This window comes from Gymnogyps californianus, chromosome 18 (assembly GCF_018139145.2).
Source record: "Gymnogyps californianus isolate 813 chromosome 18, ASM1813914v2, whole genome shotgun sequence".
Taxonomy (NCBI): Eukaryota; Metazoa; Chordata; class Aves; order Accipitriformes; family Cathartidae; genus Gymnogyps; species Gymnogyps californianus.
In genome coordinates this window covers 10,256,048-10,283,682 of record NC_059488.1, presented here as the reverse complement: position 1 = coordinate 10,283,682, position 27,635 = coordinate 10,256,048, and the positions used below count along the sequence as shown (strand labels likewise).

Here is a 27,635-nt window from a genome sequence, read left to right as displayed (position 1 = left end):
TCACACTTAAGCCCTAATCAACTCTCAATTCTACAATAAGTAGAATCCCTCCACTTGCTTTAATTGAAGCTCTTGGCTTTTGTGGCACTAAAGCTGACAAAGCTGTCCTCTTTGGTCTCGAAAGCATAAATCATCCACTGAAAACACGCTGTGTGGCTGCCCTCTAGCAGCTCTTGTGGCAATTTCTCTTTAAATAGAGATGTAACTACCTTTAACAGATTTGTAGGCCCTAAAGCTTTCCAAAAAGACGCTCTCAAAGGAGTTTCGGTTAAACACAATGTAAAACTGAAAATCTGAATATTAATCTGGAATACCAGGAGTCTTAATTTCGAATGTCTGAATTTATTAACTCTTTCTATAATTTCTGTGTTCATGTAAGGAAAGTTTGTATGTTGAGCTGAGAATCTGGGTAAGTTTATTGAATTGGAGATACATAGAGTCCTTCATAATGTTACTTCTATTACATTTTTTTCATCTCCTGAACCACTGAATTTTTTTTTAATCCCATGAGCTGCGAGATTTGTGCATCTTGCGTTTTTAGGTCTTTAATATTGCCTGCCACAAGTGTTTAAAAAGGCCATTTAAAAAAATCAAAGCCCAAATTAACAAACTGGTTAGAGTGTTTCACAGGACATTGTAAAAGACACGAGACATAATATTAATTTTACTGAAAACTGGAAACAGAAACAGAGCTCTCTACAGTTCCTTAGAGATGTTGGATATTGGACTATGCTGGAGCATAGATGTCCTGTGTACCTGTAGCTTGCCAGGCTATTCCTGTTTGTACCTTCCCCAGAACAAATAACCGCACCTCACTAATGGTGAGAGATTTCATCGTTCAAACGATACTGGCTTTGTGGGGATTCTGAGGCAGGTCAGGGAACACGGACGTAATCCTTCTAGCGTGTGAAGTATCCTGGAGTCTTTGCCTTTACACTTTATTAATGTTCTTGGTTGTAGAGAGTAGCTAAAAATAGAAAGTGGAAGGTAACAGTAACAATTGGGAGGCAGCTGCAGTGGTGACTTCCGGAGCGGGAACATCGAGGGCCAAGGGACAGTAGGATTTTTCTGGCGGGTTGGGGCTTCCGGGCGGATCACTTCACTTTTCCACCATGAAAAACTGGGAAAGCCGAGATTTTCTTCAGTGCTAACGCGCTGGCTCCTGTACGCGTCCCCCCCGCCGGGCCTCAGCCGGGAAGAGCCCCGCGTTGCGGGCCGAGCCGCCCGAGCGGCCTCCCGCCAGCCGCCCTGAGGAGGGAGCACCCGCCGAGGAGGCGCCGCCTGAGGGGGCGCGCGCGCACCCGCCCCGCCCCGCCGCTTTCCTGCCCGCCCCTCGGCGCGCGCCCAGGCAACGGGGAGTGCGGGCGCGCGGCCGCCTCGCGCCCTTCCCCGCCCCGCCCGGCCCGGCCCCGCCCCTCACGCCGGCGGGGAGGCGGGGCGGCTCCGGCGCGCGGCCTCCGCGATTGGTTCCGGCGGGGCCTCTCGCGCCCACCTTTGTGCAGCCTCGGCGCCCGTCGAGAGTGGGAGGGGAAACCCCGTGCGAGGGGCGCCGCCATCTTGGATAAGGGGGGTGATGGGGGCGCAGTGGAGCCAGCGGAGCCGAGCCTGAGGGAGCCCGGAGAGAGGCGGAGACCCGGCCCGGCCGTTGCCCAGCCTGAAGCAGAGCGCTGCAGTGCCCGCAGGGGGGACCGAGCTGCCGCCGACAGAGCCACGCTGCACAGCCACCCGCTCCCCGAGCCCAGGTACGGAGGGGCCGGGGAGGGGCGCCCCTCCGCCGGGCCTACGGCACTTGGCCCCGCGCCGGTGCCCGGCCGCCGGCAGGCTCCGCTCGGGCGGGCGCGCCGCCCTCTCGCCGGCAGGCCGGGGCGGACTCCCGGCCGCCACCCGGCCCGGGTGGCGACACTTCCTCCTGCTGCTGCCCGGAGCCGGGGCCTAGTCGGGGCCGCGCTGCCCGTCAGTGTGCCGCTGCCCACCGCCGAGGGCGGTGCGGGCCGGTCCCCGGCCTCGGCGGGCCTCGCCGCCCTCGCTCCCGGCGGCGGGCAGAAGAGGGGAGGGGGCCGCTAGTCCGTCTGGGGCCGGGAGGGTGAGGCTGGCTGGGCAGGAGCTAGGCCGCTGCTGCACTGTTTGTCGCCATCGCCTCCCATTCCTCCTCTGCACTGCACACTCCCTGTGTAACACGCCACCATCAAGTACTCGTGCACATGCGGTATATGTGTATGTGCCCCTTACTAACTGTTGCAGTTGCACGTAGGGTGTTTACTGTATGTGTATATTATACTGTGTATGTGGCTGATGTGCAGTGTTATTTGTACTTTTGATTCTTACGTTGACCTGTGCTGTCATGAACTTCGACAGAAAAATAACTTTCATGAGGGCTGAGGGGAATGCCACTTCCTATTCGAGAAAGCAACGAAAGTATTCTAAACTTGTCCTCTGTTTTCTTTTGTCAATGCTTATTCGGGCTGAACAGAAGAATGAAGTTCTGTTCTTTCACCTAGTTGTCTGCTGCCTGTTTGCAGTACGCTCTTAAGGTTTCTATAACATCTGTGGATAGCTTTGTCTTGAATTAAGATTGTACTGAATTATCCTTGCACTAAAGCCAGGAAAAGATGTATGTCTGCATTGGGGTCTCTCTGGCAACGGCTGTATTGCTCAGGAGGTTACTTGGTGTGGACTTTGCTTTCTAGGCCTCTGAAACAGAGTAGATCTATGTTGTATGATATTTTTTTTCACAGAGCTAACAGGACTCCTTTGTGAACCTCCAGGTTGTCTATATCCTAAATCATTTCAAACCCAAAGTTAGACTTTGCCGGTAGCCAGATGTTATCATACGGAATGCATTGGTTTTGGGATTGACTTCTGTCATGGTTTGGATTGAGGGCCTCTTGTGTTTGGGCATTACTCAGGAATGGGAAGAAAATCCCAACCCTGGGGGACTTAATAACTAAATATCACATAGTTTAATATGGATTAAAAAGGAATTTGCTAGCTTCCTGTGGGGATTTGAAAATGTCATAAATCTGAGTGGAAGGAAGAAGCTCCTATTTTCCTTTTCCATTTTATGAATAACAAAAAAAAAGTTACTGTGAAGGACAGTAGTTTGAACACAAACCTGTTATACTGGAGGTACTAGGATTTAAAATGTAAATAGATCTTTTAAAATTACTTGCTTACTCCTGTGCATCTAATGGAACCTGCTTATGATTGGTTCTCATTTTGCTGTATCTTCCTGGAACAAAGGAGGTAGACCTTACTTAATTTTGTTCTAAAATGTGTTTGTGACTTGTGTTTTCCAAGGTGACGGTTCCAGACAGTTACATGTTGTTCTGATTTGTTAGACTGACAACAAAACTCTTCTGGTTTCTGTCCCTAAACTTATGTGAATCTCCGGAACTTGCTTCTCTTGCTGCAAATGCAGATGTGTGCTACAGGTTAGACTGTTTTATAGGAAGAGAAAAATAGGATAAATGAGAATATACAAACAGATAAAGAACTATGGCTGAGAGAATGAACACTGGAGGAAGTGCTCATATTGATGAGGACAGGTATACAATATTTGATTTAGCTATGGTGCTAGGGTGTGGTTGGTAAGAAATGAGGTGTGCGTCTATAAATATAGGAAGTTTAGGAAACAAAATGGAGGAACTTAATGGAGCAGAATGTGAAACCATTAAAAGGATAACCAACACAATGTGTGTGTGACTGAGGAAAATCATAAAGTGAAGATAGTATGATGCATAGCCTTGATTTAAAAAGAAAGTCAAAGTTCTCATATAGGAAGAGAAGTGAAGGCCTGTGAAGTCTTTAGAAATACTAGGCCTCAAGCTGAGTTAAGGTGTTTTACATAATTAAAGAATATAGCAAATGCATTTCTTCAAGAACAGCTTGAAACCGGGCTCTGCCCAGCTGAAGCTTGTTAGTCAGAGCCCAGTAGCATGCAGGCCTCCTGTGCTTTCAGAGAAAGAATAACTGGACATGGAAATAATAAGGAAATGCAAAGTGATCTTCAACAGCAGATCATAAGAAGCTCCCTGGGTTGCTCTCTGATCAAAGATCAGTTCAGCCAAATTTACTGTCTTGTGCTAATCAGATGCTGTAATGAAATCCAGATGGGGAAAGCTAGAGAGGGTGGCTCTAGGAGAGCTGAAGAATGAGTAAGGAACTGGCCAGCAACAAGTAATGTTGTCAGATAGATGTGAAAGTATTGGGCTGCTAGCAGGCTGCTGATGAGACTCCTCAGGGATCAGTCTCAGGGCTTTTTAAAGACAAGCATGCAAAAATAAATAAACAAACAGACCAGGGAGGCTGTGGGACCATCATCTTAGGGAGCCGAGATGTTTATATGTTTAGGAAGACCTAAATGTTCTTGGTGTGTGGAATTCGTAGAACCACAATGAGATCTAATTGTAATAGACCTCATAGCTTGCTGTGGACAACAGACTTGTGGGAATTCACTGCTTGGGTGTATTAATCGGTAACAAAACTGTTATTACCTTCTGATATGGTATGATTTTCACAGAAGACCACAATTGAAGCAATTACAGACTGTATTTCTAGCAGCCTTCTAAAGTAAGGTACCAGTTAGACTGCGTTGTTTTGTGTGCTTGACAAAAGTCTTCATCAGGGGAATAGTGCAATTATGAATTGAAACAATCCTACCTCTCCCCAGTTCTTCCCCCCTTATTGATCTCTTCTCAGTGTTCACTGTTAATTAACATCTAAGTAAATATGCAGCGAAGAGAAGGAAGATTATGCCCTGGGAAAGAGGATAACTACCTATTCATTTTGTGTAGATTTAGAAGCTGTTCTAAATAGTAGTTATTGGTTACATACAGTTCCCCTTGTACACAACTAATATTTTCTTCCAAATGAAAAAACTAACAGCTCTTTAAAAGTTGTTTCAGTTTATGAAAGGAGTGATATGATGGCATTACCTTTTAGAGAAGGGAACTGGACTTCAACTGTGAGATCCTTTCCTGTTGCATATCCTTGAGAAATGACCAGAAGAACACCTGGATGGCCAGATGAAATTCAAAATGCCTCTTGCTTCACACTAACTAAACAGTGGTCCTCTGGCTGCAGAGTGGTATGTTTTTAAGGGGAACCTGTAATAATTAGGCAGTCCTGAGTTTCAAGCTGATAGCTGTCTTCAGAGGTATCATCTCTGTGTGGATTGGCCAGCTGATGATATTAACCACATGCAGTGTCTAATAAAACCTGTGCATACAGGTTCTAGTCTCTTCTAATAACATACCTGCTTCTTGCTGAGCATAAAGCTATGACATTTCTCTATGCAAATGATATCCAGTGAAGAGTTAAAATTGACAATGTCCTTGAGTTGAGCTAGAAGGAACTGCATGGGTCTCACTAAAGCTGGTATGGATATGATATTTACAGTTGTGTTATTCTGATAAAGAATGTTACGGCAGTGTGCCTAGAACAACCTTATCTCAGTTTGTACAGATGTATGCTGATACTTGAAATAAGGCTTCAGTGAGATGTCAAAATACCTGTGTAGTGCTTGCTGATTAGAGGAGGAAATTTAGGTGTATTAGTATCTCGTTAAGGTCATCTTTAACTTTTTATAAATAAAAAAAAAGCCTCGAAGGGAGAAGGTGATATATGGAAAATGGATTATGGTGATACTGTTCACTGTAAGATTTCTAGTCCTAACTGTAATACAGAAATTAATTGTACAGGCTTTGAAACTAGCAGAAATCTGTATATAGGGAAGCATGATCCTCTGGCTAGTTGCCATCCTGAAATAATGCTCTGAACTCTGGGGAAGTGTTACCTCTGAAAAGGGAGCCAAAACTTGTTCTAAGTTGGCAGACTTTCCCAGAAGAAAGATGGCAAGTAGACCAAGCTTCCAGACTAAACTTCTTTTACTTTCTGTTAACAGTAAATTCACGGTTGATTAACTTTGATGTCATATTGTATAATGTCAGCAATGGCTGAAGGTAAGTTGTTTACACTTATGTGCAACTTTCTCAGTCCTGCAGTTCTTGCCCTCTTGCTCTCCCAAGAGGAAAACCCCAAACCCTCACATAGGAATTATTAAGATTCATGTGTCTGGAACAGAGGGCTGTGAAATGGAGGTAGAACTCCAGTTCCTACAGATGGCTGATGCTATCAACCTACATTAACCCCTTGCATTAACATGTAGCTAATATTTTTGTGTTTACTGAATCCTGTTGTGCACTATTCTTGTCCAGACTTCCTTCTTTCCTATGTAGTAAATGCTGAGATTGTAAGTTTTCTAAGGCTGAATTCTCACCATGGCTTCTGTGTTTAGTTTGTTGCATTTATTTTTCCCCTTCAGCACAGAGTTCTTCTGGAATATCAGTTTTATTCAAAGATCTGAGTACAGTTTGAATTCCTGCTAATCCTTATTGGAATTTGAGTGTTTAAAAGTTTATGTGATTGGTTGGTTTTTTTTTTTAAAGAAGTCATCTGTTCTTCAGAAAAGATTCCTGACCTTTAGTAATAATTTGGAGTATTTCAGAATCTTTTCTGTAACGTGACCCTTGGAATAAACATATAATACCAAAGTGTTGCTTTATTTTTCAGTTTAACTCCAGAAATTGTGTTTAAACTTAATATCTGTGTTTCTGCAAGCTTTTCAGTACGTAGGTCTATGAGATGCAATGACTTCTCCAGCAACTCTCTGGGACTTGAGAGAAGGTCTAGACTCATCGTAAGAGTGAATTTCTCTATTGGTATTGCTATTAATAATCTGTTTCTTTAAGCTGTGGAGAGCGTGTGCGTGCTAGGTCTGGCTGTACACATTGGGGTGTGTGGTATCTCTCACCTCCTTTAGGGGCCTAGTGTCACTGTAAGAATGAGGGTGAAATTTTAGCAATGAGACGTGGCTTGAAGTTAGTCCTCCCTTCCCACCCATTTCTTAACAGACTTTGTTGCCAAGCACAGAATTTGGTTTTCTAACTCTCACTTTTAAGTGGGAACTGACTTTGATGCATGTGTTGCAAAGCAGTGACAGTTTCTTTTATATTGAAATAGCATAGTTAGACTTCTTTACTTAAAGAGTATAATGAAAATTGACATATCTTAGCAAGCAAAAACAGTCTGTGAAATAAACAGAGACGTATATTTAGCAGTAAAGATTCTAGTTAAGAGACTCATTTCAAATTCGATTTGTGATATAGCCTGCACAGAGTTCCCAGTTTGTCCATTCTTTAAAAAAAAAAAAAAGTCTTCATCACCTTCCAGTGATGCTGCTTACAAGCTTGGATAGTAGGACATGTTCCCCTCACTTATTACATACAGCAAAATTGTAAAGTCGGGTGCTCAGAAACATGAAACTTCTTTGAGTATTTCTGAGTATTTAGCATTCCTTAGCCAACTAGTATCGTGAAGGAAGAGAGGGTCACCTAGGTTTCTGCAGGACAGATTTCATAGCCACACAAGTGATTAGTTCCCTGTCTTGGAGTTTACGATGCTGAATTTTTTTAAACAACAGTGTAAATTACTAGATACTGCCATCCTCAGAATGCACCATAGATCTTTCAAACTAGATGCATATTAGTGCTCTGTGTCTTCACATTTCTTTCTCTATTGTGGCTGTAGCACCCACCTGTTTTCCATGGAAAATAGTACGGTTCATGCTGTCCTCCTGAAGTATTTGCACTTGTAAATTGGCCTTTTCAAGCTTTTCTTTTGTACTTCCACTTACATGCCTTGTAATCCTCCAGTTTAACCTTGTCTGCTATCAAACTGAATTGAGCCATGAACATAGTCTTCCCAGCTTTACTTAGAAAGCAAGTGGCAAGTTAAGTATCCTGTAAGAACAAGTGCAGTGGATCAGAAGATGCTCCGTTTGAATGTTACTGCTGTTGGGATGTGCTAGAGAAGAGGAAGAGCATAATGTGTGAAGATGTATTCAGAAAATTTGAAGTATTGGATGTTTCCACAGTGACACATTAACTTTGAACTCTGTATGGAGCAGTTACTTGTCTTTATTTGCTGGTGTTGAAAATAATCAGTGCACATATTGAAGCTGATACTGTAACTCTGGAATCTTCCACTTCCAGGAAATAAGGCAGTAAAGTTGCTGGCTTGCTTGGTAAAGGGCAGTGCATTTTCAGTCATGGGTGTGAATCCTTACCCGGTACAGCGATAAGAAGTGGTCTGTCCACTGAGCAGTTATTTGCCAGAGACTGAGGAGGACAAAGGTGGTGTGGGATGGCTGCATGAGATTTCCCTCGACTACAGCAGAAGTTTCCTCTAAAATTTGCTTGATTGACCTGACTGTTCTTGGAACTTGTGCAGCACTTGGTGTGGAATTCTGTCTTGCCAACACATACAATAATTACTGTGCAAAATTGTCTTTTGTTTACTATCTTGGATTAAACTTGGTTTAATAGAACAGTGTGTGTGTGTGTGTGTGTATATATATAGGACTTAGTGTAGATGCTTTGCGTACTGCTTGGGATAGAAGGACTTGAGAGTTTCCATATCATGAGCCAAGCATGAAGGAAAGGCAAGGTGCAGATCAGCGACTGGCACACAGTAAACCCTTCTTAACTGCCTGTTGGAGTTGTTCCCCCTCCAAGGTCTAGATAAGAGCGTTTGCTTTAAACCTCTGCTGTGTGAAGCGGTGGCTGTTGGCTGTGTACTGTGAATGAGATTTGTTGTCAGTCACCTTTCTTACGACTACAGTTCACTATTATGGATTAATTGTGGTTGAGGAAACAGTACTTTGCTTTTGAAAAAGTTACAGGCTTGTAAGCGTTCCTGCGTTTTTATTTCTTTACAGTAGTGGTTTCATTAGTCATGTGAATGACACATGACTGAATGAAAATCTTTCTAGGCTAAAGCAATGTTCTTTATAAAGAAGTACCATGTTTTTCTAATGGCTGGATATCTGCCATGCAGGAGCAGGAAGGGAAACGGTGAATTCCTAGTAGAAATTTTCCACTTGCTTAACTGATGACACTGTATCTAGTTTAACTTAAAACCTGGGACAAAAGCAGGCATTTTGCATCCTTTATGTTAACTGGCAGTATCTGGGCTGTATAGACTTGTAGTCCTGATTAACTGATGTATTAGTTGGTAAGGCAGGTATTACTCCTTGCAGGTTTACACAGTTGAAGCCAGTTCTAATTCCTCATACATCTAGGAAAGTATAGGAAAACTCTGGAATATTGGAAGTACTTACCCCAATCTAATTTTGACTATCACTTAGAAAAGAGAAACTGCGAAGCCTTGCTGTAATGCTACTATGCTGACAAAGCCACAGAGATGTTAACTAACTTCCTGAACATCTGATTTGTGGCTTGTACCGCTTTTCTGACATGGACATGTAGCAGTCCAGACCCCAGTTCAGGCTACTACAGCATTCTTTTAAGTAATTCTTAGCTGTTTGATGCAAGCTGCACTGTTTCCTTTGTTCCTGTTGCAAGTCTCAAAAGTGTGAGGTAATAGTTCCAAATTGCTGGTTTTGTTAAACCTCTTCAGATTTTTCTTTTGGAGTCGACTTTATTCTCAGTTCATCTATCGGCTGTTTGGTGAGTGAGTGCTGGTCCATGCAGTGACTCTGTACAAAGAAGCTACTGGAGCTTTTAAACAGCTTTAAGTCTTTCTGGATAAAATTGAATGAGTATCAGTACTACGCAGAGCATGTTTCTACTTAGAGGCCTTACTGACAGGGGTTCAGAGCAAATGATGTGGGAGTTTTGCTGAATGTTTCTGGCACTAATTCAGTGACTGTGGGGAAGTACACAAACTTGAACTGTGAATGAAACAATAGTTGGGGGGAGAGGAAGGCGTTTTTGTTTGCTTATATGAACTAAATTGGATGAATTGGGTTGAGTTTGGTAAACAAGTAGCAGTTCTGATGTGTTCTGTTTTTTGTTTTAGTGCCACAATGGCAACTGCACCTTACAACTATTCCTACATCTTTAAGTACATCATTATTGGTAAGTATCACTGGCCACATACCTGTTTATGTCAATGTGTATATGCATGACAGCCTACCTACAAACCCTGTGGCTGTACTATTGTTGACTTCTGTTGCATGCTACTTGCTATATGGTAGTGATTCTTTCAGTAGTTACTTGTCCAACCTCAGTCCCTCACAGATGACCACACTTGCTCTAAAGCTTTAGCAGCTGACAATATAAAGGCAAAGGCCTTTGTATGCCACAGAACTCGAGCTGTGTGAATGGTGGCAGGTAAACTGGGAGTGAGGGCAAGTAGCAGTGCCTGTATTGAGTTCACTTTATTGCTGAGTTACTGTTAAAAATAACTGTTCTTCTTGACATACATACTTCAGTATTCTTGAACATCTTTACTGTTAGGGCCATAATACTTAGCCCTCTGCATAGCACTAGGAAAAAAAGGCATTCTAAAAACATGTGCACATGGTCCCTTTCTCCTGAAATCAAGTTTATATATCGAAAAATTGCTAAATCCATTGGAAATGGAGAGGAACTGTAATGGGAGTCACACAACTGGGATGTTGTGTTGATTTAGGTTTGCTATAGCACTTTGCCTCTGCATGATCAGTCTCAAAGGTTTTAGAATCTATGCTGAAGACACAAGTACTAATGGGAATCCATTGCTTTAGACAGGCTTATAAACTTCTGTCAGGCTATATTTTTGTGTTTAAGTGTTGCTTTTGGCTGCAGCTTCCTTGGCTGTTTAGAGTCAGGGGCTTGATTGCATTTATTACTATCCTGGAAGAACTGGTCTTGCTGTTAATTGTTTAATTCTTAATGATCTTGTGTAGGTGTAAGTGATCTGCAATCTTATTGCAATGTTTTGTAAGTCAGGCTGCTGTGACAGCCTCAGCCTGTGGAAAAGTTGGTTCTTAAAAGATCTTGCTATTTCTCACTATTGGCATTGTGTAAGTGGATCAGTGGAAGTGAAGCAATTTCTTGGTGTGTTCTGGTTGGTTGTCAGTATTTTTGATGTCCTTACCAGTAATTGCAAGTAAGAAAGGAGCAGGGCAAACACTCAGAAGGTGTATTTTACATTTCAGTTTCTTACAAGTCTACTTCTCATTAACACTGTGAAATACAGTTGTAAAATCAGTAACACAGATTAACTTCTCTTCTGAGAAGTTCTGCTTCACCCTTGCTTGCAACCCCGTACCTGTTACCAAAACTGTAGTGCAAAAGTGGATAAATTTAAGGACTGTAGCCAGGTATAGAACATTGCTAGGCCTGAGAAAGGAATGGCTGCCTGTCTCTGTACCATTTGTTGTGTGGGATGAAGAAAATGTGCTTGTTGCAACAATGATGTGGTGTCAGCCTTAACTATTCTTTCTGTAACAGGGGACATGGGTGTAGGAAAGTCCTGTTTGCTTCATCAATTTACAGAAAAGAAGTGTGAGTATTTCAATTCACAATATTTATTCTAACTGGTATGCTTCATCCCTCTTTCCTGCCTTTTTGCTTCCATCATGCATGAGCTTGATGTGGTGTCTGTCTTAATCTGTATGGGTTTGTATTGTACTTGGTCAGATTTTTGACTCCTGCGGATGTAGAAACAAAATGTTGATGTAGTAATGGCAAAACTGCTGCTTGTCAGTCCTACCTGTGATGAGTGGGAAGACCGTGTCTGTTTTTACAGCTTTTCTGGGGAATTTCGATATGGAACAAAGTGAAATTTCTTGTCTGAAATTTGCATGTTTTCAATATTCGTGTAGCTTGAACACAAGCAGTTGGAGTTTTTTAGTGCCGTTAAGGACTTCAAAAAGAAAAAAAGGATTAATTTTTCTTTGACTCTTTGTTTGCAGACTTAAGTAGCACTGTCATTCTCTGTAGCTGCTGTGACTCATGACACTTGGACTGCCCTGTGTGATCATGTTTAAGGCTTACTGCAATCTGTCTCAACTGTAACGTTTTCATGTATGCTATCATGACTAAGAATTAGCTTCAGTTCTTAATAACGTGTGTTGCATTGGGGTTTGCAGTGGCTGTTAGCTCTGTGACTTTCCATGTAGCTCGCTCAGTGGCTAAGTCTGTAGGTATTTATTAGTACAAAGTTAGTCTTTACCGTGCGCTACTCGAGATGTGGCAATAAGTGGATAGGAGCTACAGTTTAAAATATTTCTGTTTTCTAGTAGAAATAGATTTTTAACTGTTGCTTTCAATTAAAATCCAGTATCAGCCAATTGTTTAAATGCTGCTTTGCATACGATCAAATTCTTGATGAGAATGTGTCTTGTTCTTAGTCTGTCAGTGTTAAGCCGAAGCAGTACAACCGAACAAACTAACATGCCAAACACCTCTACTACAAGACTGTCACTAACTGTAGATAGCTTGAATAGGTACTCATCCTTTCTGTATTTTCTTGATCTTTCTTAAAGATGAGCTTATTAAGATGAGTTTATTATAACTAGAAAGATGCTGTTTTGATTTGCTGTGTTGATAGCTACTTATGAAATGCTTTTTCCTGTGGACAGTCATGCTATTACCCTGTCTGAAACAACTTGGATATTTGTTTTTGAAGCTGTGTTACAGACTTTTAACTGTATCTTGGTAATTCCCTAAAAGTTATCTTTTCCTACTGCATTAAAATAGTTAACCATTTCTGCAAGGATAGACTGAGAATCAGCTGACTTGATACCTTCTGATATATATGGCCAAACAGCATCAGTGTACATGCATCAGAGAAGGCAAGGAATTTTATAACTGTTTTTAAAACTAACAGCAGTTCAGGAAATACTTCATTTTATTTTTGGTTAAGTGATGCGGTTTGGGTGCTGTAGCTGTAAAAGTGCTTTCTTAGAGACTGAAAATCTAGTAAAGATAACTGAAAACTGGTGATAGTAATATCTTTGTAGCAAGGAGACCTAGTACTAGAAAGATCTGATCTTTGCCCTTATTTTTCATGACAGTTATGGCAGACTGTCCCCACACAATTGGTGTTGAATTTGGCACAAGAATAATTGAAGTTAGTGGCCAAAAAATTAAACTACAGATTTGGGATACAGCAGGACAAGAGAGATTCAGGGCTGTCACACGAAGCTACTACAGAGGAGCAGCAGGAGCTCTCATGGTCTATGACATAACCAGGTAAGGTGCTGTTGACTGGTGCATCTTGTATCGTAGCTCTACGTGTGCTTGACAAGCTATTTGGATACCACAGCCTTTATGTACTGGCTTGTCTGTCCCCTTGACTTAGATTTAAAGGACTCCGTCTCTGTCTGGATGGATTTGTATCGTGTTGTGTGAAGCTTACCACACTTCTTTATCTAAATGCTTTAAGTATTTAAAGAGCTGAAAATGAAACATAGGGAATTGTGAGCTGCTTTTCTTGGAAAACTTCACTGCTGACAGGCCTGAGGATCTTGCCATTTCAGGCCTTGACTGCCTGTGGTGAAGTTGTTTAAAGAACTGGCTTTGTCCTTAAAATCTGCTCTTCAGTATGTGGATTTTTCTCATCCTGGGAGGCAATGGATACTGCTGCTTACCTGGCAGGAATATTCTTAGAGTAGGCACAGGACAGAATATTACCTCTGTTGCAGTGGGCTATGTGAATGTGCTTAACAGGCTGCGTATAGATGGGAGCATTGCAGAAGTCTGACTTCTGGGCCTCTTCACAGGCTAGCCCTCCAACAAAACAAGACTGCGTAGAAGCTATCTTGTCTTCCTTTTATAGGTGAAAATTAAAGATGCTGCTGAAACAATAATTAATCAGATGTGCAACATGAAATACTTTTGCTTTCACATGTCTCCCATCTTCCTCTGGGGCTGTTCTTGATATTCTTCAAGCACCTCTTTTTTTTTTTTCTGCATATATAGGTGTATTTCCTGTTTGCTTAAATCTTGAGTAAAACAATCTTATGCACTGTTTGTTACCGAAGTGCTGTTCTACTGTACAGTGTTCTGTAAGAGTATTTGACAGGAAATCCTTTAATGTGTTCTGTACAAAACAATATAAATGTTGTCCTTGTGAAGATGGTGAAACTACCACATACTAGAAGTGTGAATTGGTCTGTCTTTCCACCTGTGTTGTAAGAGTTGCTCTGGGGGTTTAAAGTTGACTTACTGAAATCTTGGTCTGAGTCCAAACAAGCTGCTGCTGCTTTGTCTTGCTTGAGGTTGGGGAGAAGAATAGGGATGACAGATGTCAGTGTGTTTAGTGGATGCTGACTATGCTGTTGGCACTTAGGTATTTTAAAAAATACTGTAGCTAAAACTGTACTCGCTTGATTCTTTGCAGAAGAAGTACGTATAATCACTTAAGCAGCTGGCTGACAGATGCAAGGAACCTCACCAATCCAAATACTGTAAGTTGGACTTTATTTAGCTTGAAAGCAAGATTGCTTATCTCTAAGCAAGAGGTGGAAGGCTTGGGCCAAAGCATCTGCAGTGTTCTCTTAAATAAGCTGACTGTTTTTTCTCAACTGCTTAACTCTGAGTTATCCTTATGTCCCCATTTTGCAGTATACCAGTGACTCTCTTCCCTTACTACAACTGGAGCAAAAGTGTAGGCTCCTGTGCAGGAAGGCAGTGGTTTCTTCTAAAAGTCGTGTGCTACTCACCTTTCAGGGGCCTATTTTCAGCAGTTGGAGACAACATTGTGGTTAACTCAGGACAAACCTTAACTTCTGTTACTGCTTCTTGCTTTGTGGTAGTAATGAGGTGAATGCTGTCTCATCTTAGATTGGAATATAAATTGGATCTTCAGCAAAAGCTGACCGGGTCTTCTGGAGGAATGGGGGAAGAAGGTTCTTCTGTGTCTCTTTGACCATACCACAAAACTGTTGTCCTTCAGTTTTTTTCTGAATGCCCCTAAAATACTTTAGCACCGAGCTCATGGGAATACTCTCTGCTGTGATGAAAGAAAACTTTTAAAGATTCTGGCTGGATTAGCAGGTGATTAAACAAATACCAGAAGTGGTTCAGAGTACAGCTCTCATGCATGAAGAGTAGGACTACCGCTTTTTAGGACCTCATCTCATGAGAACAGCCTAAAGCATTTGAAAGTGACAGCTGGAGATGCTATTCCTGACGTTACAGAGGGGGCACTGCTAGAGCAGTGTTTTCCTGAAGATGCATGGCTTTTGCCGTTAAACTTTTCTGCATGTTTCCTTTTGGTTTTTTTGTCTTTATTAATAATGAGGGCAGTAGTGAAAAAGCTAATAAGCTTTTTCCCGGACTAATTTTCTCTCTTCTGAACTAGGTGATAATCCTCATAGGAAATAAAGCAGATCTGGAAGCACAGAGGGATGTTACATATGAAGAAGCCAAACAATTTGCTGAAGAAAATGGTGTGTTTTTTTCTCTTGAGCTGTTACATTTCCTACAAGATAGTGATGTTAAAGTGCATCCTCAGCATTGATAGCTGCAAGCTTACACTTCCAAAGTAATGTAATTATATGTACAAACTTCTGCTGTGCCTTAGTCTGGCTTAACTCTAACTGTGCTTAGTTCTAGAAATCAGCTTGTGTGTTGATGCCTTAACTTAGTCATAAAACACTGTTTAGTACTAAGTAGTGTCTTGCATGTAATCTGAAGGTCTATAATGTGACTGACTTAGGGCTATTTGAAGTATATTATGCATTGACTGTTAAACCTCTGTTTCTGAACAGGTTTATTGTTCCTTGAAGCAAGTGCGAAAACGTAAGTTACTTTTGTCGAGTAAAGATTCAGATGTGATCTGTTAAAGAGGAATGTATTGGTTTTGACTAAGTACAGCCATAGAGTTCAGGTACAGTAGGGTTTTACAAGTGGGAAGAAAAAAAAACCCCAAAAACATTTTTGAGCCCTCTTAGAGGGTAAGGTATGTATAGCGGTTTCACTCATGTCAGCTTTGATGTGAAGGTAACTTGGAAATCAGACCTCTCGCTACATTTCAGGCAAAGACTTGTTGAATTCAAATGAACTGATTTGGTTTTTAGACATTATTTGAGCGTAGAATGTGTACGTGTGGGTAAGAGTGGTTCCCAATTAGACATTCCTTCCCTGGGATGTTTCGAGCTGTAAGCAAGTTCTGTAGGGAACAGCCAGTCCCTTCAGTTGCTGAGAGGAATCGCCGCGCCGTACTTGTGGTCGGCTGGGGAGCCTGTCAGAACGCAAGGGAGCAGCTCTCCAGTGACACCAGTAAATGTGGTTCCAACTGGCACCTGCTGGAATGAAACTTTTTAACAAAAAGCTTTTGATTGATAGCAGCTCCCCTATCTTTAAGCCTCTCTCAACACTGCTGTGTGCATGTCGCCCAACGCCTTCGCTTATTTTTGCTACTCAGTGTTTTGGCATGTATTTCTTATTCCTGGCTAGTCCTAATAGGTTTAATGGCTAGGGAGCAGATTGCCCTATCAAAGGCTGTCCCAAGGATAGGTTACCAAACTTCATCTGCTTTAAGTACGGTAAGCTTTTCTTGCATGCAAGAGGACAGGCTAGCAACTGCTTCTACTTGGTGACCTGTCAAATCCCAGCATGGAGGTCTAGCCAGCTGCCTCCATAACCTGCATTGCTTTGCTGAAGCGTAGCCTAAGTAACTCCTGCTGCTCTCTTCGTAGTGGAGAGAACGTTGAGGATGCATTCCTGGAGGCTGCCAAGAAAATCTACCAGAATATCCAAGACGGAAGCCTGGATCTGAATGCTGCAGAATCGGGTGTACAGCACAAACCGTCAGCTCCGCAGGGGGGGCGACTAACCAGTGAACCCCAGCCCCAGAGAGAAGGCTGTGGCTGCTAGTGACCTCTGTTCCATGGCTCCATTTCTGACCTTTCACCTCTGTCTGTTGGAAGCGGTGCTTTTGACCGCTTCCCTGTCTTCTGTACATCTTACTGGGTTTAATTAAAACTCTGAGACAAGTTTAACACAGTACTAAACTGCTAAACAACTTTAGATGTAATCAGGTTATCAAAGGCAAGTAGAGTAATAAAACCTCTCCTGCATGGTAAATCTAGAAGTTTTTTTTTTTTCTTGATTGTCCTTGTGATAGTGTCACCGATACATAATTTAAACTGAGCACCGATGCTGGACTCATGATTTTACACTTTCGCAGGGCTTTGTCTTGTACGGTTTAATTTTATGGTTCTTTGGCCTTTCTTCCCCACCTCTAACTGTTTAGAGCTGTCCATAGTAAAGGATAAGTTTTTGCTGTGAAATGACTTCCGATGGTAGCAAGGGGCTCTGTAACAATGTGCTTTTGTTGAAAGAATTCCCTGTGGTGTGTGTGCTGGGGGTCGGGGTGGGCTGGCGCAGGAGCGTACAACTTGCACAGGGACACAATCCATTCATTCTTGTGCTCATAGCTTTATGTCTTTTTTTTTTTTGCCACTTTTATCCTTTACATTTGTTAACAGAACGTAAATATGTATAAAATTTGAAGGAACTGAGCTAACAGTTAAATACATCCTGTGTATATGATTTTAATGAAGAAAATGATTACTGGCATTAGAACAGTATATAAGAAAATACCAGTTTGTACAGTATGACCTATATGTGACCACGTTGCCCCGTTAGTACAGAAATCGATGTGACTGCCGTTCACTAACATAGGCTTAACTCCTTGGTGTCAACAGTGGACATTGTGCTGGGGGAACTCTAATCCCGCTGCAGAAACTAACACTAGTGGAATCTGTCCGTCATCTTTGCACTGTGGTATACCTATGCCATTTGATTAATCCTGTTCTGTGCAATCAGCAGTGTGCTAACCTGCTTTTCTCTTCGGTAAGCGTTTTGCATTATTGGGCTTCATCACCCGCCTTGCATCGTATACGAAGGCTGGTTCTCTTGCACATCTTACGCTTTTATACCTTTAACTTTTTCAATGGTCAGAGGCTGAACTGGACAGTCGGAACAACGCGTGTGCTCTCTAGGGATTTTTAGCTACTGTTGTATTTCTTTAACAGTCCCCTGTGAGGGTTTCTTTTAAGACTTGGGCTGCTTCGTCAAGCCTTTGATTACACCGTCGTGGGGTGACACAACCTGTAACCCTTGCGTGAAGGGGAGGGTTTCGAGTGGGGACTGCGCACATGTGGATGTTACTGAACTGCACGTGGGGTTTGCTGTGGTGCCAGCTGGAACGTGTGGCGCTATGTGCGGTACTGCCGCGTTTCACACGAAGCTTCGCTTGGAAAACATCACATGGGGTTTAAAAATGGAAGGGGGCGAGTGCTTAACCACGATCAAATGCCTGACTTCAGTCTTACTGCAGTGCTTAAAATACAAAGTAGTCTTAAAATCCCTCTCTAGACACTAAAACTATACAATGTAAGTAAACAGTGGTACCAGAGTATTGTACAGTCAATGTTAAATAAAAGCTGAAACTGGAATGTGCAGACAATAGGATTTGGGTAACTTGTGCACTGTCCCTTTGTTTTGTCTGGTTAGTCCTTTTTTTTAACTAATATTCTTAAGTAGATGGGTATGTTCAGGACCTACAGCTAATGCATCCTGCTTAAACCGAGGTTGCACCACAAAGGGTTTGCCCAGGGACCACGACCTGCTGCTGACCTGAAGTACGTGTTCTAATGACTACAGCTTGTTGAGGTGCAATACCTGTACTCCCTGAGTAAGTTACAGTAGGTCTTATTGTGTCACAGAAAGGATTTGTTCGGACTGCTGTACTCCTCATTTGATGTAACAATGCTATTAATCTAAATATTTGTAAATAAAGTACCTGTATCTAGATAAACTACAGTGGCTTCTGTTATTTGCTCTGGCCCTCTCTGCTTACGGTGTTCCTCGGAGCTCTTTAACAGGGACTGCTGCAGCTCGCCCTCCTGAGGGCTGGGCTGTTCCATCCACCACAGCAGCTGGCTTGCAAAGGCTCCGAGCAGGCGCTTCTCCGTGCCTGCAGTCTGCCCTTGGTTCTTGAGAAAAGCATCTCATTAAAGAGGAATGTGAGCACTACCCAAGATGAGGCAAGAATTCCTTGTAGTGCTGGTATTTGTGCTTTAGCTGCTTGTGTTGAACCTTTACGATGGACCTTAAGTGGTAAAAACCTCCCAGGCTGCTCACAAGAGGAGTCTGCCAGGCTCTGCTGGCGCCCAGAACTGCTCATTCAGGTGTAACCGGCCAGGGCTGAGTCCGGAACACATGGCCAGAGCTGGGTTGTGGCCTTCACTCCCCGTGCAACGTGATGTAGTTGCCATGTGAGACTTGCTGCATAGAGAAGGTTTATATTAGTAATGTGGATGAGAAAGGGCAAGATTGAGGATGATCTCAAAGCCTGTCCGGGTGGAGGGGGCTGGGAAAGAGTCACCCTGTGCAAGTTTCCTCCTAGAGGGTGAAGAGATGCTCTTCAGGACATGGAGTTGTGTGTGGCAGTATGTCCTGCACTTCATCGTGCCTTGTTCCTGCTGCCTGAAGGCTTTGCAGAGTGGTTTTTCCACTGCTAATTAAAAGCAACTTGCTTGGAACTTTGTTTATGAAACCATTAACCATAGCCACATGCTTCAGAAAAGCAATGCAGCAAAGCCTCAGAGAGGGGCAGGCAGCCGAGGGCTGGCAGGCAGCAGCCGCTCACTGCTCACTTTCTGCGCATAGCAGCTGCAGGGGTCGGAGCGTGCTGCTGCTCCTGCCCCAGCCCTGCTAGGCGAGCCAGCAACAGGGCTGCAGCGCTACAGCGCAAGTACAGATGTCCTTGAGAACAACTTGAAAAAACCAAACCAACCCAACCCAACCACCCAACCATGGGTAACAGCAAGCGTCAGTCACTGAAGTTTATTTTAAGGAAGTAATCAAAAATAATTGTATTATTTAAAACATCTGTGCATTTGACACCACATAAATGGACAACTCTGTCCCTGTTACAAGGCTTCTTTAAAGGGGAAACAGACCAATACCTACACTTAAATAGGAGCTGGTTTGGACACATTTAAATCCACATTTAAAATAGTTTGTAAAAAAAAACAACTTATATACATAAAGCTCAGTTATTCAATCGTACAAAAACTTCACAGTACAGAGCAGGCCCTGCAGCCAGCCGTTTGCTAGTGGTGGCAAATGCCTTTTTAGAAAAGGCTTGCAAAATGGTGAGGTAGAAGTCTTCGAAGGTGGTGACTGACGGCAGAGGTCCGAGGAGCCGTGCACGGGGCTCAGGCGTTGCCTAGAAGAGAGCTGCCGTGAGCGGGTCAGCCCCGCGGTGAGGGAAGTTCGCGTGGTGGGGCCCGTTCTGGCTGCTGCGCAGCGCGGGCAGCAGGTACAGCTGGGCGGAGGCTTTGCCCAGCCTGACGGACGGACTGCTGCTCTCCTGGTGCCTGGCAGCTCCTAGGAGCAGCTGTAGTGGTTGAAGCTTTTCTTCTCATGTAGGGCAGCTCTCGCAGTAATGTATTTTGTAACTTAAACCATTACAAAAGAACGCTCAAGTACCAGGCCGGTATTGTAACTAGCTGTAACTGCAACCTAGGTGCTAGGCTATACATTTATTAAAACCAGAAAAGTGTTACTGGAAGATGAAGGACAGCAGTAGCTTAACATTTCACTTGGTGAACACAGTAATCATTTCTCTGTGTCACATGAGAGTTTATGAGCAGCTCTCACCCACCGTTTGTTTGAAAATACACATCTAAGACCCAAAACAGCATCAAGCACAAGGATACCAACCACAGGAATGCTTTCACTGGAAAGGGACAACATGGCCTGAGAACCCCCTGCCCCTGGGCTACCGCCACCTACAACCCACAAGCCTCAGCCTTCAAGACCCTCCCGACTCAGCGAAGCTCAGCCGGGCTGAAGCCGTGCCTCACCTCTGGCTTTACTGAGAAATTCCTCGCGAGCAGGAACGCAGCGTCTGCGACACCACCGAAATACCTGCCCGCCCGCCGGGGACGTGCGCAAGCCTTGTCAGAGCGGCCTAGAAAGAGCAGTAAAAGTCAGTCTGAGTAATAAATCGATGTCTTCGATTAGCAGACACACATTAATCTTTAAAAAAAGAAAGAAAAATATGAATTTCCAAGAATAAAAGACAAAGAAAAAAAAAACCCAAACCCTTTGAGAAAAACTTACCATTTTCAAACAAGTTAGCTACTCCCAGAGTAACTAAGGGTACAGTACGATCACCCCACCTTCAGAAAACCCCTGCCATGCCGGTAGTGGCTGTAGTAGACTACCAGTGAGCTAAAAATTATTAAAAAAAAACCCAAACAAACCCCAAATTCCTGTACGCAGTAGAGCATTACCTGTGTTTTTGTTAAATTCAGAGCGTCGCGAAGAGAGACTAGACTCGAGCTTTGGGCTAGAAACAGTGCATCTGAAGAAGTGCTGCTGACGAGGTCATCCAGTGCATCCACCTGTCGCTTCAGGCTGTGAAGGGTGCCTTCCGTTTGCTGTTTTCCTCTGATTAATACTTCTACTTGCTTGGACATGCACTGCCGGAGCTGAGCCTAAATAAATCATTAGTTCTATTTATATCCAGCTACTGTAATTTTCAAGACTGTATTTAAAAAGTCTGATGACCTTAAAGTCAAGCCGTAAGGGACGTGATGTTAAGTGTCAAACCACAAGCAGATGGCAATGGGTTTGTGAATTATTTTTAAATAGATCACCTCCTCCCAAGTCAGAAATAAGCTCCATTTCTATGGCCTTTATCATGAACTGCTTGAAGAAAGAGCAACAGATACGTCCTAACTAAACCTGGCCATCACCTGTACTTAAAATGATCATGGGTGCTCCTGAACTGTAATTTCTCATGTTGCTAATACACCATAGTATGATGGAAATGAGGGAATCTTGCTGGAATACTCAAAAATCCAATTAACTGATAATTAAAATTATTCATCTTGATCTAGCATGGCCTTGCTAGGCTTTCTTTTACTGTTCCCACCCAAAGATACTCTGTAGCTAGTCGTCATGGACAGAGCGGATAGGCGGGAGCTGGAGAAGGATCCCCCACGCTCCGGGGTGGTTCCGAGGGTTTTCAGAGGGGACCCACGGACGTTACTAGGGTGAGCGGGCAGAGACGCGCCACCTTCAGCCGATCTTCGTGATGCTGCAGTTTTTCTCGGAGAGCCTCCCCACGCCACTGTTCGTCCTTTTGGAAACAAAAGCACATTCAGGCACTGAGCGCTACAGCTAAAGGTACCGACACCGACACGCTCAGCTGTAGCACGAGTAGCAGCTACTTTTGGAAAGCATTTTACCATTAAGAAGACTTTAGAAAAATTCAACTTTTCTTCCAATGAGAGGAGTCTTTTCTCAGCAGCAGCAAACGGACCGGTCTCCTCTAAGTTACCAGATTCACACAGCAGACTTCCCTTGACTTCAGAAGATGCTTCCAAATCTTCCAACGGTTCTAGAGAAGATGCGCTTGAAGATTTAAACCCCATCCTAATTTCATCTTCAACCTCCAGTTTAAGCAACGTTGCTGCATTCTCTATTTCCCTTTGTCTCTTTTCCAGGTCGTCTTGAGTTTTAACCTAGATCACAGAACACTCTCACCACTTTGCCGTCAGGTTACAAATGCATCATCAGTCCAGAGGGATGTTCCTGTGTAACTGAGCAAGGCTTACTTCTGAAATGTTCACATTTTGACTACTGCAATCAGAAATCACAGAACCTCTGAACAGATGCAGCCCTAATTCTGACCTTAACTTTGCCTGTGAAGCCCCTCGGACAATAGAGGCAACTAAAATTACCAGGACACAACTTGTTAACTTAAACCTGTTCCTACTCTGATCGTGCATGGTCTTCCTTCAATGCTTTCTAGTTGCTAACAACATTCTTTTCTGAAGGACCCTATTTTTAAAGGACTTAGAAACAATTTATAAAGTATCTATTAACGGACTAGGAGGAGTCAGGCAACGTGGAATCACCTTTTAATTTAAAGCGAGTATCAAAAGAAGAAAATGCAGGCCCAGGTTGGCACTAACAAGTTGTTAAGTGCCTATGGAGCAGCTTTGAACATTGATAACATTTACTGATTTGCATAAATTATGACTCTAGTTATGCCAAGTTCCTATTACCAAACCTTAATGTAAACAGGAGCCGGAGTCCTAATTCTTGACTGAAGCATTATCTAAATTGAGCCGACAGCAAATGTTACGGTGCATTTGCCAGGTATCTGGGGAGCATCCAAATCCAATTACTCTTAAGGAATAGCTAGGAGTAGCCCCTCCGCCCTCCTCCGAAGAGCACCGTCTCTTTTTCAGGCATCCTTTGATCCACTTGAACTGGCCTAAACAGTGCCTGGAATTCTGCACCGTGCGATGGGAAGGTAACCAGGCACTTGCACCACTCTGCCGTGGCCTTCAGGATCTGACGAATGAAATGCTGCTTTAGAGCTTGGCAGCCCGACACCGAGAACTCTGCACGCGACTGACTGGCTGAGTTGGTTTGTTCATTTTTAAACTGGGATTACTGAGCTGCCTGATCCTCCTGACTGTTAGCAAAGCTTAACTTCTCCCAGATTTGGGAAAATCGCACGGCAATTTTAAGTAGGTCTATTTCTAATTGTGATACAGCAGACAGGAGGAGATTCAAAAACCAATACAATATAAACTTGTCTGGAAGACCCAGCTTTCCCTCAAACCCGCCTGTATTTGGCTGCTGGGCTATACCTGGGTTTGGAGATCCCTGTAGTCCTGCTGGATCTGGCCAAGGTCCGTAACAAGGCGCTTGGCTCGTTCATGGTTGTTGTGCGCTACTTGTTCAGCAGTTGCTATATCACTCTGCAAACAGTTATTTTCATGCTTTTGTTCCTAGGAAAATGCAGAAAGACTGCCTTTTACTGTGAGCATCCACTGCAGAAAAGTGAATCAAGAGAACCCACATAACAAAATTTCTTCAAGTTAAAAGGCAGAAACAGCATTAAATAGGAGTAACTAGAGGTGTTCTGCAGCACGATCTAAAAATACCAGAGTTTGGTAGCCTCAAGTTCTGTCTAGTCATGAAGTTACTGCATTACTTTGTTCCTCCTATGATAAAAATGGGTGTTCTATCATTTTGCTGTTTAAAAACAACCCCAATCCCCAAACATTCTCCCCTCAGCCAGGACTTACGTGCCGTTTTCTTTCCAGCTGCATCCTTTGCATTTTCATTGCTTCTTTCAGACTCAAGATTTGTTTTTCTGCTTTTTTCCTCTCTGATGATATCTGATCTTGCAGATGGTTTAGCTCAGACTTGGAGACTTCCAGTTCTTTCTGAAGAGACTGTATTTCTCTATTTTTTTGTTGTAATTGTAATTCTTTTTCTGAGAGCTGATGTTCTGTAATCAACATTTTTTAAAAACAATCCTGATTAGCAGAAACGTAATTTCATACACATTAGACATTTTTCGAAGACATTAATCTGCTGAGCAATGGTTTGTAAAAACACTGACACAAGGTGAGAGGGGACGGAACACCAGTTGGCTTTACAATTTCAGTTCTTTGAGCAAGTCAATTTAAGGATCGAGTGTCAATCCATGTGCTGCGTTACAAACCAAGCGAGATTAAGAGCAGCATTTGTTGGTTTCGTTAGTCTTAGAACCCACAGATGGTAACAATTTATTTGTGCAATGAGTCTTACTGCTTTTTCTGACAGTTTCTTCAAGTGCTGCACATCGGGACTCCTCCTTTTCCAGCTTCCTGAGGTTTTCTTCTGCCAGCCTTACTTTTGCTATTGCCTGCTCCAGTTTCTTTTGTTGATCTGTTAGTTCCTTTTCCAATAGTATTTTCTGATCTTTCACTTTAGCAGTACATTCTTCCAGTTTTTTGCTTTCACGCTCTGAGTTTTGCTTGAGGCGATGAAGAATCTGCCAAAAAAACCACCGCTTCAAGCTTTAACTAGTACCAACTCAATGAGAACAAATACCCTCACCAAAAGACATTACAGGAGTTAAAGCAGCATAAATTGGAAAGAACTGTAGTCTAATACTCCCTACTGACATAAAAAGTTTATCAATTTTTCTTGCCTCTCATTTTCAGTACAGCTCCCTCCGTTTTTCTTTTGGTTAACACTTTGTTGAAACTGCTCAGCCAACGTAAGTTAGTTTTACTACAGGAATATATGATTAAGCCCTAATTTTCATCAACAGCTGATGGGCTTTGCACAGAAATACTGTAGAAGAACAAAAGCTAGCTGCCAATAGTGATCCACTCAAAATCAAAAGGAAACTTCAGGATAAAAGAGCTCTGGAATTTTTTCTGCTTAGGTTTGGAATTATGGAATGCAGCTGGAGTTAAGTTTTGATTAGTTTCCCTTGAAATCCACTGTATCATTTCAGGTACTCTACATAATTTGCTCATCTCCCAAGAGCAATCAACAGCATGTGAAGAAGTTCTCTGCACTATATCCAGCTACTGTATCTTGGCAGCTGACAAAACAGAACTGTAGAGAAGAAGCCGTACTCGTCCATCTCCTCACCCGCATCAGCTGCACCAGCAGCCAAGACACAACACTGCACAGTGCCTTCCACTACACTAGCCCCTCCTCGCACTCGGGGTCCGTGCTGGTTTTACAGCAGTTTTGTTATCAGTTCAGTGTAAGATGACCCTGCCAAGAAGGAAGACACAGCCCTTTGCTGTGACACACTAGTTTTCACTAAAACATAACTGAATGTTGAAGCTTTTTGTTTACTGCTATTCCTCTAAAAATGAGGCTTTATGGTTCTTAAAGCACTGGTATATTCTTTGTAGACTTGCACCCAAAACTTTTTGGCCTGCATTATTTTTAGAGGTCAGGAGAAAGTGAGGCAAGCTGGCAGGCTCATTACCGCTTCTTGTTTGGCTAGTTCTGTTTCTTTCTCTTCAATCTCTTTCTGGAGCTGCTGCAATTGGTTCTCCCTCTTCTTCTGTCTCTCTTGGCAATCCTTACGTTTCCTTAAATACTCCAGGATATCTTCTTTCAGGGTTGCCTGCTCTCTAAGCAGCTCATCCTGATGCCTTGTATTATTTTTCAAATCCTGCAATATAAAACATAAAATCAAGTGAGATAACTAGCTGGTAAGAGTAACAGCTCTCTGGCTAAAGGCTTGCATTTGGAAGAACGTAACTGATCACCCCTAAGCACACTGAAGATTACCTTCCATTTAAACCAGCCACTGAGTGAATTAACGCAACAGGAACCACCAGATAAAAACCTAGAAGATGCTGGGTTTTTGTTTTTAAAAGTATCTTCTTCCTTAAGAACAATAAACCAGGGTCTGGATCGTTTTCTAGAAAGAAGATAAATTCAAAACCAAACAAATCCACAAAAACCCCCAAATCCCCCCCCCAACCAAACCACTCAAAACAAAACGAAAAAAAGCCACACACTCCAACTTGGTAATGACAACCTGACTAGGAGGGTCACCACAGTTGCCACTTGAACAGGAAACCCAAACCAGAAATCTCATTTGGTTAGGTACCTACTGTAGTCCAAACCCCTCCAAACTCAGCAAGAACAAGGCAATAAACTAGCCATTGTTTATGAGCGCTGCAAGGGTCTGATTTGGAGCTAGTGTGCCTAGATGAAAAACAAGTTAGGGACTGTCAACTGTTGCGGTAAATGACACCCCTCATTTCTGTGCAACAATCTACTCACTACGTGAAAATAAGTACATGTTTCACCAAAACTAACCTGTTCTACCAGTTGAAGCTGCTGCCTGGAGTCATTTAATTCTCCTTTCAGTGTTTCTAGTTCTTCCTTTTTTTCTAGAAAAATATTTGGCGACAGAGATTTTCAGTCAGCAATTTCTATACAAATAAATGTACAGAAACCTCATAAATTAAGAATAAACAATAGAAAAACAGTTTCTAAAATTTCCATCTTTTCAACATGTTAAATACTTTCTGCCTGTAGGTATTTGAGCATGTTGGATATTTAATATCATACACTACAGTTACGGTGTTTTTTAAACACAATTTCTCTTAAAATATATTGCAGTTTAAAACCAAAAATTGATTTGTACCTTGAAGATCCTTCTGTACAACAATAATGTCTCCATTCAGTGACTTTTTTTGTTTGTTCAGTAGATCTACCTCTTGCTGCAGGTTTTTAACATCCAATTCCATTTTTTCTACACTGGACAATGCAGTTCTGCTGCTATCTTCAGTAGCAGTTAAGTCTCTGTAAAATGTGAATACATATTCTGGGTTTGTTGGAAGTACTTGGTGAGGACTAAAAACCAGTTGCATTTCAGTAAAAGTTCTCTCAGCTCAAGAGGATGCTACCTAGTAGTCATGAGAGCAAGACAGCTGTCCTGTTCCAAGACTGAACATTTTGCTTTTCATAACATTTCGCATCGCATTGCCATGATACAACAAATGCTGTTGCATTCATCAGCTTCATTGCTGACTATTTTCTGTCAGTCTGCTGTAGACATGCTTAAAATAAAACCTCCACAGGATACAAGAAATGGCATAATCTGTATAACTGGGCACCTCAAGTTACAGCTATATTTTTAATTGTGATAAACAGACATTCAAGGCACTTCCCATCACTTTTGATCTTTGCAGAAAAAATATTGCCCCCCACCTTCTGGTTTGTGACAACTTCTTTTCCAAACTCTGACAGTCATCTTCAAGCTTTTCCTTTTCTTTATTCAAAGACTCAATATTATTTTGCAGAGTGCGCATTTGAGAAACCAGATGTTCATTTTCCTGACGGTCTTTCTCAAGTAGTTGTTCCTGCCAATCTACTTCCCCTTGCTGACACTGAAATAATCGCTGAATATTCTCCAATTTTAACTTCTCCTACGAAAGAAGGCATTGTGAACAACACATTTATATAGTCAAGAAGTAGAACAAG

The 27,635-nt window shown here is 42.6% G+C and overlaps 2 protein-coding genes across 3 annotated transcripts in view; one reads left to right on the top strand and one right to left on the bottom strand.

Annotated features, from left to right (window-relative positions):
* The first annotated feature begins 1,600 nt into the window (after positions 1-1,600).
* On the top strand, positions 1,601-17,357 carry RAB14 (RAB14, member RAS oncogene family). 2 transcript variants are annotated; one of them, XM_050907684.1, is made up of 8 exons: positions 1,601-1,742; positions 9,880-9,938; positions 11,298-11,351; positions 12,866-13,043; positions 14,194-14,260; positions 15,157-15,244; positions 15,566-15,596; positions 16,496-17,357. In XM_050907684.1, exons 2-8 carry the CDS (start codon positions 9,887-9,889, stop codon positions 16,671-16,673), a joined length of 648 nt encoding a protein of 215 aa, XP_050763641.1. In that variant the 5' UTR covers positions 1,601-1,742; positions 9,880-9,886; the 3' UTR covers positions 16,674-17,357. The 2 variants fall into 2 exon arrangements, with proteins under 2 accessions (XP_050763641.1, XP_050763642.1); XM_050907685.1 differs by lacking the exons at positions 9,880-9,938; positions 11,298-11,351.
* Positions 17,358-19,637: 2,280 nt separating this feature from the next.
* The window catches only part of CNTRL (centriolin), a 37,357-nt gene continuing 29,359 nt past the window's right edge, over positions 19,638-27,635 (bottom strand). Inside the window, exons 34-45 of the mRNA XM_050907699.1 lie at positions 27,363-27,580; positions 26,797-26,954; positions 26,466-26,539; positions 25,621-25,809; positions 24,435-24,660; positions 23,927-24,132; positions 23,486-23,626; positions 22,070-22,345; positions 21,898-21,960; positions 21,110-21,313; positions 20,678-20,784; positions 19,638-20,269 (exon numbers count right to left, since the gene is read on the bottom strand). Of these exons, the coding sequence (XP_050763656.1) occupies positions 20,686-20,784; positions 21,110-21,313; positions 21,898-21,960; positions 22,070-22,345; positions 23,486-23,626; positions 23,927-24,132; positions 24,435-24,660; positions 25,621-25,809; positions 26,466-26,539; positions 26,797-26,954; positions 27,363-27,580 (1,854 nt within the window). The 3' untranslated portion in view covers positions 19,638-20,269; positions 20,678-20,685. The remainder of the gene's footprint in view (positions 20,270-20,677; positions 20,785-21,109; positions 21,314-21,897; positions 21,961-22,069; positions 22,346-23,485; positions 23,627-23,926; positions 24,133-24,434; positions 24,661-25,620; positions 25,810-26,465; positions 26,540-26,796; positions 26,955-27,362; positions 27,581-27,635) is intronic.